This window comes from Vicia villosa, linkage group LG2, assembly GCF_029867415.1.
Source record: "Vicia villosa cultivar HV-30 ecotype Madison, WI linkage group LG2, Vvil1.0, whole genome shotgun sequence".
NCBI classification, from domain to species: domain Eukaryota; kingdom Viridiplantae; phylum Streptophyta; class Magnoliopsida; order Fabales; family Fabaceae; genus Vicia; species Vicia villosa.
The window spans coordinates 199,743,608-199,755,379 of NC_081181.1; the positions used below are offsets into that span (position 1 = coordinate 199,743,608).

Below are 11,772 nucleotides of genomic sequence, written 5' to 3' on the forward strand. Positions count from 1 at the left end.
CATGCAGAGCCCGCTAAGCCCTGAACCTCGCACATGGTCGTTAAACCACTGAGCTGCTGGTTTAAACAGACCGAAAATCTTCCTGGAGTGGTTTACCATTTTCAATGGCTCTCTCTCTCCTGTTACAAAAAAAAAACAAATAAGCGAGAAATAAACGGTAAAATTATAAAAAATGGTGACAAATAAACGACTAAGTTAAAAAAATACCTCCCCCTCCCAGATCCGCCGAGCGACGTGATCCTGGTAGTGAATCAGCAGGGAAGTGTCAAAAGGCCCTCCCGGATAGCTATCCACCTCCTGCTCCTCCTCCTCCCCGACTAGAGGGTCAACATCCAGTATCACCTCCTCCTCATCCTCATCATCCTCCTCTCGCTGGCGGGAAGAAGATACCCGAGCCAGCCTACTCCTAGAGCCTGAAGCAGATGAACTCTCCACCAAGTCCTGTGGAACGCGCACACGGCGTCCCCGGCCCCGTCCCTGGGTCGACGCCAGCTGCGCCGCCGCCCGCTCGCGTCTAGCCGACGCAGTCTGGGACTCCCTGCCCTGTCTGATGCGTGCTGGCTGGTTGCCTGACATGTTCCTGTAAACAATCGAAATCGATTAATATGCGAGACAAATGAAAAAACAAAAAAAAATGCACTTCTGATACAGTTCGGAAGTTCATTTCCGAAACTGGGATGGAGGTGTTTTCGGAAATGAACTTCCGAAACACCCCTGTGCAGAGCTTTTCTGCAACCTTCAATGGCAGACCCCAAAATCAAAATTCAAACCTATGTATACACATTCTAAACATCCTAAATATCACTATAAACCTAACCTAATACATTTTTTGCTATTTGTAAACACCCTAATATACATTTTAATCATAGATCTTAAAATCAAAATGCTTACCTATTGAATAGATTGGAGGACTTTAGAATGTAATAGAGCAAGTAGATGGAGCCTTTGAGGTAGCTTGGAACTGGTTTGCACAAAAATCTCTTTGGGGTTGAGTTTGAAGAAGATTAGGGTAAATGATTTGGGGGAGGGGGCTGTTTTGCTTAATCTGCAAAACGCGCAGTATTTCGGAAATGAACTTCCGAAAATGTGTTTTCGGAAGTGCATTTCCGAAATAAGTTAAATTTTTCAAAAAAAAAGGCGCTTTCGGAGATGCATCTCTGAAAACACCTTTTTCCTGCATTTCGGAAGTTCATTTCCAAAGTCAGGGGTATTCTGTGTTTTTCACCAGAGGTGAGCTAGAAGGTTGGGAGGTTGGCAAAGAAATTTTCAAAAAAATAACAAAACATGCAAGTATTTTCACTTGTAAAAGCTGAAAAAAATGAGGCAGTTGAGAAAAACATATTAGAGAATGTGAATCTAAAATTTTAATCTATAAGAAATAAATATGAACGGTGGATCCGACCCACTCTTAGACAAAACAACAATAATTATTAATTTTTTTAAAGAGCTTGCCATGCAACAAGATGACAATAAGACAATTATGAAATGAGTACTATTGTTTAAGGTATTTGTACAAACAGGGTTGGCCTAACATAATGTGAGGCCTAAGACGACTAGTAAAACGAATGTTTTTTTATTCATCCACTGTAATTAAATATTTGATTGTTAAAAGAAGTTTTAAGATTTTTTATGATTAAATTTTTTGATATCTACTATAAAACTAATCTCTTTATACGGTGAATCATGTTGTCCTTCCAGATTTGAACACATTACCTTTTAAATAAAATATCATTCACTTACCAACTAAGTTAAGTAAATATCTATACACAATTTTTCGTTTTCAAAAAAATATACTGAATTTTAAACTTTTGAGACTTAAAATACCTTTAAAAAAATTTCTTTAGTGCCAAGACGAAAGCCTAGCCTACCTTACTCTTGGGTCGGCCCTGTGTACAGAGATTAAAACATATAACAAAGTTGTTGGAAAAATTTCTTTTACTAATACATCAGAAGATATGTATATAGTAATACTTAAAAAATATAAAAAATAATTTCTATTTAAAACAAATAGAAATGATATTTATTTAAAATAAATTTTATTTATTAAAATGACACTGGTCTTAAATTTTAAAACAAATGAGTATTTATCTAAATATAAATTACATGATTTTCTTTTAACTCCTTTTTTTTTCTTCTAAAATTGAGATTTTTCATTCTTCATAGACTTCATTGCTTTGTTTAGTTCATTTACTTTAAACATTTCTTTGTTTTGAAAGATAAATTTTAATTTAAATAATTATATATTATCACAAATTATTTTAATAAAATATTTTAAAATATTATAATGTTGTGATTAATTCACATTTTGGTAAACACCAGAAATGCTATTTATAACATCCAAAATCATAAAATTCTTCATGCGATAGCAATGTCGTGACCATTATTTAATATCTTAATTAATTTTATACAAATCAAATACACATTGATACAAACATATCGATATTATTCTAAATTATTTTAAAAAATATAAAATTGAATATGATAGTACTAGTATTAGTGTATATCATTGATCAGTGTGAGATACTTGATACACTTTTAATTTAAAAGTTAGATATATTACATAATTGATTACTATACCAACATAGTAATGAAATGGGTCGTGGGGTTCTGACACTTTGACAGATCTACACAGTGAGATAATTTGAACTTTGAAGCATAAATTGTGCATATATATTCGACTCCTAGCAACAACCTTTCTTCACAAAAAATGGCAGTCACAGAGGAATTCAAGCACTTTGTGATTGTCAAGTTCAAAGAAGGTGTAGTAGTAGAAGACCTCACAAAAGGAATGGAGAAGCTTGTCTCGGAGATTGATCTTGTCAAATCCTTTGAATGGTATGTGTGTTATATATAGTTATTCAGTTAAACATTTTTAATAACGTTTTTTAATATGCGATGTAAAAAGTAAGTGTTAAATATAGGGGACAAGATATTGAAAGCCTAGATGTGTTGAGACAAGGTTTCACTCATGCATTCTTGATGACATTCAACAAGAAAGAAGATTTTGCTGCTTTTCAGAGCCATCCAAACCATGTTGAGTTTTCTGAAAAGTTTTCTGCAGCTATTGAGAACATTGTGCTGCTGGATTTTCCATCGACACTTGTTAAGCCGGTCAAGGCAGCTGAATGATCTTGAAGAATGGAGATTTAATATTCCAGCAATAAAGATTTCATCTTTTGGAAGATGAGGAATGTTATGTGTTTGTGTGGTTGAATGTGCCTTAGTTGTATGTTGTTATTGTTACTATATGTGCAATTTGAATTCGTAATGTGATGAGTTTTGAATGGTAATGATAAACTTTTTTTTGGGTTCTAATTAATGGATGGTTTTGAGTGTTCTAGATTTAAGGGAAAATTCTAGGAAACACATCCTCTTCTCCTCTTTTGCCCATATATCCAGCTATCCCTTTCTGATTCAATGGTTGAAGGACCATGGAAAACAAAAACAAAAAAAGATAAAGATAATGAGTAGCATAGCATGAGGCAATGTGAATGTGATCCATTAGGGGATCCAAATCTGGTAGCATGAGACAATGTCCATAACAAGATCCAAATCTATAATTATATGTTGATTACAATGATCAGTTGTTAAGGTGTTTTTGTTTCATGGTTTAAAATTATATTTTTTGGAATGATATTTTTAAGATTATTATTGTTGGGAATATTGATTCAACTTATGTTTTTGGTAAAAATTTAGATTTTTAGGAATAATTATAAAAAAAATAATAGTAAATACAGAAAAGTTATATTTAGTTGAACTTATTGCATGAGAATGTTTTATTCCCACTTTTTATATTTTGGAATAAGAATAGAAAAACCATGCGCAAATAATATTTTTTGAAATAAAAAATTTCTTAAAATAGTTTTTTTAAAATTAAATCAAACATGGGAATATTGCATTCTCATAATCATATTTTCAGAATTTTTATTTTAACTTCGAAACAAATAGACTCTTCAAAATGTTAACACAAAATTAATTACATGTTTAAAGCCCAATAAAAACGGTTGGTTTTTTTAGTAGACCCCCAAAAGGTGAAAATTCCTGCTGAAAATTCTAAAATACTCCTCGGAGATATATCTTCGAAAACACCTAAAAACATTGAGATTTTGATTATTTCAGAGATGCATTTCCGAAAGGAAAATGCTTATTGTTAAGAAATTGTGAAAATAAGAAAAACAAAAATAATCTCAACCATTCATTATGACCACCAACCCATGATCTCAATTAAATAGGAAATTAAATTTAAAATCAATTAAAAATTATACTCTAAAATAATTACATGTGTACATTCTTACATTTTTTCTTCAATTTCATTCGCACTAAATATCATTACTATTTCCTAAAACACCCAACAAAATTGAGATTTTGGTTAATTCGGATATAAAAAATAAAACTCATAAAAAATTTCATTATGTTTTGATAAATTTCGTATTAATAATTACTAAAATTATAACTAATACACAACAATTATGATTATATAAAAATTAAATACATTAATAATTATTCAACAAAAATTTAAAATAAATGAAATCTAGTAAGAAAAAAATTATTTACTACTTTATTCATATTTTAATATAAATTTTGAATTACATAGTTTTTCAAAATAATAAATAAAAATCACAACTACAAAAATTATTTTAATAACTAATTATAATAAAAAAATCATTTATATATAACATAACTTTTAACTTTAAAATTGTTTTGGAAATTTTATTTATAAAATGAATTTTTTTAACTATAAAATTGTTTTTAAAAATTAGTTTATGAAATGATTTTTTTTTATGTATCATAAAAAATAGTAGATAAATATATTTATTATTATTATTACTACTATTAATTTTATATATAAAAATAAGGTGTTGATTTAAATATTTATTAGGCTAATATTATTATTATATCTTGATTATAATGATATATATTTAATAATATATTTTAATTAATACAATTAATTATAATATTAATTGTATTGATTCATCTTCTTTTTAATTTTTCAATCAAATATGCTTATCCGAAAAATTACAAGACCAAAAATTAATATTTCGGATATGCATCTCCGAAAACACTCTTTCTAAAAAAAATTTGTCTTCAGAAGTACATCTCCGAAGTCTCATTTTTTCTTTAAAAAAAGTGTCTTCGGAAATGCACTTTCGAAATAATATTTTTTCCAAAAAATAATTATTTTGGAGTTTTTACCACGGGTTGCTAAAAAGTCTGAGAGTAAACCTATAAAGAAATTCTGAAAGAATATAGCAAAACAAGCAAGAACGAAAAACATTTGGGGTGAGTCTTGGTATTTGTTGATTGGGTTTAATTTGTGTAAACATCCCCCATATTTTTAGTAAAAAAGAATATAGCAAAACAAGCAAGAACGAAAAACATTTGGGGTGAGTCTTGGTATTTGTTGATTGGGTTTAATTTGTGTAAACATCCCCCATATTTTTAGTAAAAAAGAATATAGCAAAACAAGCAAGAACGAAAAACAGGGTCGGCCTAAGGGTCAAGCTGTTAAAGCTAGGGCTTTAGGCCTCAAAAGTTTGGGCTTAAAAAAACCTCAAATTTTTTTATTTAGATATAGAAATATATAATGACATTTGAATTACATATATTATTGTAGTCAAATTGTTAATATATAAGCATCTTTTTTTATTGGTATTTAGTTCAACTCGTAACAATCACAAAATTAATATTTTAAAATAAATTTTAAAGATCTCATTTTAAAATTTGCTTTAGACCTCTAAATAGGTTGGACCGGCCGTGACGAAAAACATTTGGATGAAAAACATTTGGGGTGAGTCACGGTACTTAACATTCTTTAGAGTATTTAAGGAACCAATTGTCGAGGAATAAAGTTCACCTCCCAATTAAATCATTTAAAAATAAAATAAAATATTGAGATTTTTTAACTTTCAAAACATGGACCTAACATTCCAAAACATTCTAAGACCGTCTTGCCTTACTTATTAAAATCAATTTTTATTGTAATTGTTATGTATCACAATTAAAAATGAGATCACATACACCCGAATTTTGATTTTTTTTTTATTGTTAGGTTTTGAGATTATACATAATAGAAGAGAAAAAAAAAAGGACAATCAATGTTGTTCTCTCTATCAAAAAATTTTCAAACGTACGATGGACTAGGACTAGTTCGTCTCTTATTTTTTTAATGCACTACAACATTTTTCGTCTTTAAGAGGCTCACATTTTCTTGAGTATTTGGTTCTCCATTTTGGTTGCAACAAGAGTTGCAGTCATGTCCAATTTTGAAGAACAAATTAATGTCTTTTTTTAAGTTTCCATAAGATGTCCAATATGAACATTGTTCACTGCCTCAAATAGAAAACTAAGAGCCAGCCACCAGAGAGATAGTATGTGAAAAAGTAGTATGACTACCATGGTTGTAACGAGTGCACAATACCTCCTAAGATTGTACGATCTTGACCTCCCTCAAGCGGCCATCGAGTTGTATCAATGCAAAGATCGCTGGAGATGGGAGAGCGGCCGACTCGCCGAAAAAGATTGTAAATGCGATCTGCTTCAATTCAATTTGGCCAAAATCCAACATGTTTGACCCTTTGACCTAGATCCATATCACACATGTCGGCCTGTTCTGGCCAAAATTTGACCCGACTCTCTAAATATAGGTTAAGCTGCGTCGAAAGTTGTATTGGGAGCAGTTGTATTTTTATTTAGTAAAGTATCTGAAATATGAAAATTTCTAATTATTTACTATTCATTTAATATGAATCAATTCTCATTCACTATGAAACTCAATGTAGTTCAAAAGGACTACTAGAATAGTAGACAAAGAAAACAATTCAAGTAAATACCAAAGTTGCAAGTATCAGTTCAACAAAAATTCAAACCATTTGCTTACGAATTTTAAACATTATAAATACGGGCACATTCCTCGATCAGTATCTTAAACGGAATTGAAGACTAACCGATGTGGTTGCACAGTGGTTACTATTTCTACAAATTATGAACAATTACTCCAAGTACTAATAATAGCATGTGATAGACATAACATACATAGACCTAAGCATACCTTTCACCATATAGGCTCTTAAGTTGAAAAAATGTGATCTGCATTATATTTGATTCAAACTCAAGTTGATAAGTAACTAAACTAAATGAGATGCAGAGCCACAATGACAATTAAACTCAAGCAATCAGCTCAACAAATTTAATTTATGGTTTAGTTTTCTCAATGTGAGTGAACAAAGAACCAATTACAAACATAGGACACTTAGGCAATTCCACAAACACTTGTTGGGCATAATGGCATAATGCAACCACCAAAACTAACCAATATGTGAAAACAAACTCCTTTAGAACAAAACAAAAATGTCATTGATTGATAGAGGGGTGTAATAGAATTTATATTATTAGCTATTAGGATTGTTATTGAGCTTTTAGTAGTGTTTGGGCTTTTATATTATTAGTATCCATTAAGAATGTTATATAATGTAGTGTCTTTGACACTTGAAAATCAATCAATGAAAATCAAAGTTATCTTTTAATTCTATTTTCTTAGTTTGTTTACTTGTTTCTCTTAGTTTTGTAAGTCTCGTTAGGGTTAGCATTTTGCATCCTAACAATTGGTGCTTTCATTTTCGATCTCATTCTTCCCATTTAAATGGTCATTCCGGTGTTTAGCGGCGAGAATGATGCTTACGGATGGGTGCTTGACATCGACAAATTCTTTGCTGAAACGGGAATATCATCATCATCAAAACTGTTAATGGCTGTCTCTGCGTTGCAAGGTCCACCTCTACAATGGTGGCTTCAATGGTCTCACCTTCATCTAATTGAAAGTTGGGAATCGTTTATTCATCCTTTTCTTTGGCACTTCAAACCTGAATGGCGAGAAATTTTACCACTTTTGGATAAGGAAGAGGAACCGATTGAAGATTCGTCATCCTTTATGGAGCAAAGTGTAGATGCAGATTTCTCAATTTTTTTTGAGGAGTTTGATAACTCACAGAACGAAACATCTCTACAAGAATCTCAAATTTCGTTCTCAGAGGAGTCGGTATTTCCTGCAACTACAACTATTGAGGTAGAGCCAGTATTTGCAAAACCTAATTTCACATATTTCCTTCAAAAATCCTCGTTAACGGAGCAACCATCAAGTTTAGATCACACAACTCAACTCACATCAGTCTTTGATTCTTCATCAATGTTCATGGCCAAGGCTTCCTTCAAGGTAAATACGTTGGATGATGCAGACTTTTCAATCCCCCCAAAACCTCCAGACGCTGATTCAACAATCAAATTTCCCCATTCTCTAACGTCTTCTGTTATGTTGAAAGAGGCGAAATCACCCTTAGCACCGCTGATGTCGACAAAACCAACAACTTCCATGGTTGAACCTCATTTCAAAGATTGGGGTTTTATCCGTGACTTTGATTTGGAGATTCTGCCAAAATCCCTAGATTGCGATTCAAAGAAGACAATCTCAAGTTCCCTTCTACAAATTGGTACTGCACCCTCCATTTGTCGCATACAACGCGGGAGCTTCATCTTCATGAAAGAAGATACGAAATTCATCAATTATGCTCTCAATCCTCCACCGCAGCCGCCGCCGAAACCACCTGATCGAAATGTTTATAAAGAAATCATAGATTTTGAATCTTTAATACCTTTTGTGGGAGAGCCTCAATTTAACGACAGAGGGTTTCATGATGATGTTGATTTTGAGATTCCGCCGAAACCACCAGATCAGATTGTTGTTTGGTTTTTGTATTGTGGAGAAAGTGAATTCCAAAGATACACCAACAATTTATTCTCAATTGTCGCCTTCCACCTGTTTGTTAAAATGCTTTCATCTATTTTGGAAAGTAATGAGCTTCTGAGAAACTACTCACGAAACCTTTCGCCACCCTCTCCCCGAACTATTAGTCTGTTCATAATGCATACAGAAAAGGAAGTTGAAATGAGAATAGTATGCAGTGGAGCAGAATGCAACCGAATAGTCAACAACGTTTCTTGGGGTGCTTCCGGTTTAGTTTCTTTTGGTGCTCAAAACACAGTTGCCATTTTCTCCCCTAAGAGTGCTCAAATTTTAACCACTCTTCCTGGTCACAAAGCAGTAGTGAATTGCACTCATTGGCTTCCAACAAGTAAATTCCTATTTAAAGCTAAAGAATGTGAGCAACATTATTTGTTATCTAAAGATGAAGATGGTGCAATTATTCTCTGGGAATTGTTCCTTGCTGATGAGAAGTGGAGGCAACTGTCACAAGATGAAGAGATCGAGAAATACACAGGAGATGGCTCTGTTGATTTTAAAGGGAGACCTGTACTCAAGCAGAATACAGGCAATTGGAAAGCTTGTCTATTTATGTTAGGCAACGAGTGCTGCGAACGGTTAGCATACTATGGCATTGCGAAAAATCTTGTTACTTATCTCACCCGCAAATTACATCAAGGAAATGTATCTGCTGCAAGAAATGTCACCTTTTGGCAAGGCACTTGTTATCTTTTACCACTCATTGGAGCTGTTCTAGCTGATTCTTACTGGGGAGATACTGGACTATTGCTATTTTTTTCTGCTATTTATTTCATTGGGATGTGTACATTAACTCTTTCTGCATCTGTTCTGACATTGCAGCCAGCAAACTATTCCGGTTCAGTGTGCCCTCCAGCTACTCCGGTACAATATGCTTCCTTTTTCTTTGGCCTCTACCTGATTGAACTAGGTACTGGTGGTATTAAACCATGCATGTCATCTTTTGGGGCAGATCAGTTTGATGATACTGATTCTGAAGAACGGATTAAGAAAGGACCATTTTTCAATTGGTTTTACTTTTCTATCAACAATGGTACCTTTGTATCAAACACTATGGACTCAAGAAAATGCAGCGTGGGGTATTGGATTTGGCATTCCCGCTTTATTTATGGCTTGCTCTTATGTTCACAGTATAAATAAAATAAGTCATTTCCATGACTTTGCAAAACAGGTGAAGTGAATTAATCAATTAAACTCCTTGAAAACTCTAGCCAAGGTAACCTCAATTTTGGAAACTAGCACAACATTTGGCACAACATTCTCGAATTGATTTTAGAACCTTGAGGACAAGGTTCAAGTGAACCCGGCGGCAATGATAGAGGGGTGTAATAGAATTTATATTATTAGCTATTAGGATTGTTATTGAGCTTTTAGTAGTGTTTGGGCTTTTATATTATTAGTATCCATTAAGAATGTTATATAATGTAGTGTCTTTGACACTTGAAAATCAATCAATGAAAATCAAAGTTATCTTTTAATTCTATTTTCTTAGTTTGTTTACTTGTTTCTCTTAGTTTTGTAAGTCTCGTTAGGGTTAGCATTTTGCATCCTAACATTGATAGTGACAACAAATTAATAAAATGAAAACAAAATGAATATCTTTACAGAGATTAAATGTTAATCTAAAATAACAATTAATGGATGGGCTTGTTTATAGTATGATGATCCCTAAATGAAAAATGGAAAAAATGCAACAGTAAATTCGAACTTGAATTTACAGAGAAAGAAATCATAGGAATTATTCACAAACTATCAACATTCCAGTCACCAAGAGAGGAAGCATTTACCTTGCAAAGTTTGAATACAATCATTGATATAGACCATGATTCTCTAGTATAATTTTATGTACAAATACCACAAATTTTAAATAATTTCAGACATCTAATCAATAAATAAGTTATTTTATTTATTTTTATGTTCTTTAATTTATTTTCACGCATTTAGTAAATTAGTAGTTTAACATTCTTTAGAGAGTATTTAAGGAATCCACGTTAAGGGATAAAGTTCACCTATCAATTAAATCACTTAAAAAAATTGTTATTGAGAGTTATTAGTCGATCTTTATGTTAATTTTCAAGTTCGACAGCATGGACCAAACATTCGAGAACATACTTCGGACCGTCTTGCCTTAACTATTAAAATTAATTTTTGTTGCAATTGTTGATGTATCACAATTGAGAATGAGATCGCATGCATCCGAATTTTGATTTTTTTTCTAACATTGTTATTGTTAGGTTTTGGGATTATACATGATAGAAGAGAAAAAAAAACACCACAACTCTCAGCACTAAGACACTGACGAGTGAATAAAAATTATAAAAGTGTGAGAACAAGAGAGAAAGAAAAGTTAATAATTTAGAAAATTAGTATACTGAGAGGTGAGGAAAGACCCCATTTGCATAGAAATAAAATTGGTTGAAAAATGCAATAGCCCATGGGCTTTGGAAAAGGAAACCATAATTTGTGATATCACTTAACTGATTAGTAAGTCTATCTAATTTGTTAGATGACATTGCTCTTGCTTTAATCAATTATATTGTAGGCCTAATTGATTAGGCCACTGAGTTTTATTTTCCTAATTGATTAAGTACTTGTCAGAATTAGTTTTAAGAAGTTTTAATAAAAGGACGAGAAATTTGAAATACTTTTGTGTGTATGCATCACCTTAGTACTACAAGACTTACTCTTGATTCATTTTCAATTAACGGATCAAACTACAAGATACAACAATAAGCGCAAGATTAGACGAGATTTCACAATTTCATAATTTTTGTTCATTCTTGATTTAACTTTGACTAGCTCTTTAAATTGGAACTTGAACATTTTGACTTGTGCTAGCTTTTTTCGTCGATGATACTTATGATTTTATTCTCCTTTGTTCAATTGACATCATCGGAAATTTAAAAGACATTTCTTGCACAACATATACAATCACATTAAGACAATGACTTATTTGGTGTTTTTTAATCCAAAAGAAG

The 11,772-nt window shown here is 32.1% G+C and overlaps 1 protein-coding gene across 1 annotated transcript; it reads left to right on the forward strand.

The window, feature by feature from the left end:
- Positions 1-2,605: 2,605 nt before the first annotated feature.
- On the forward strand, positions 2,606-3,315 carry LOC131647921 (stress-response A/B barrel domain-containing protein At5g22580). Its single transcript, XM_058917737.1, has 2 exons — positions 2,606-2,835; positions 2,922-3,315. Exons 1-2 carry the CDS (start codon positions 2,708-2,710, stop codon positions 3,127-3,129), a joined length of 336 nt encoding a protein of 111 aa, XP_058773720.1. The 5' UTR covers positions 2,606-2,707; the 3' UTR covers positions 3,130-3,315.
- The last annotated feature ends 8,457 nt before the right edge of the window (positions 3,316-11,772 follow it).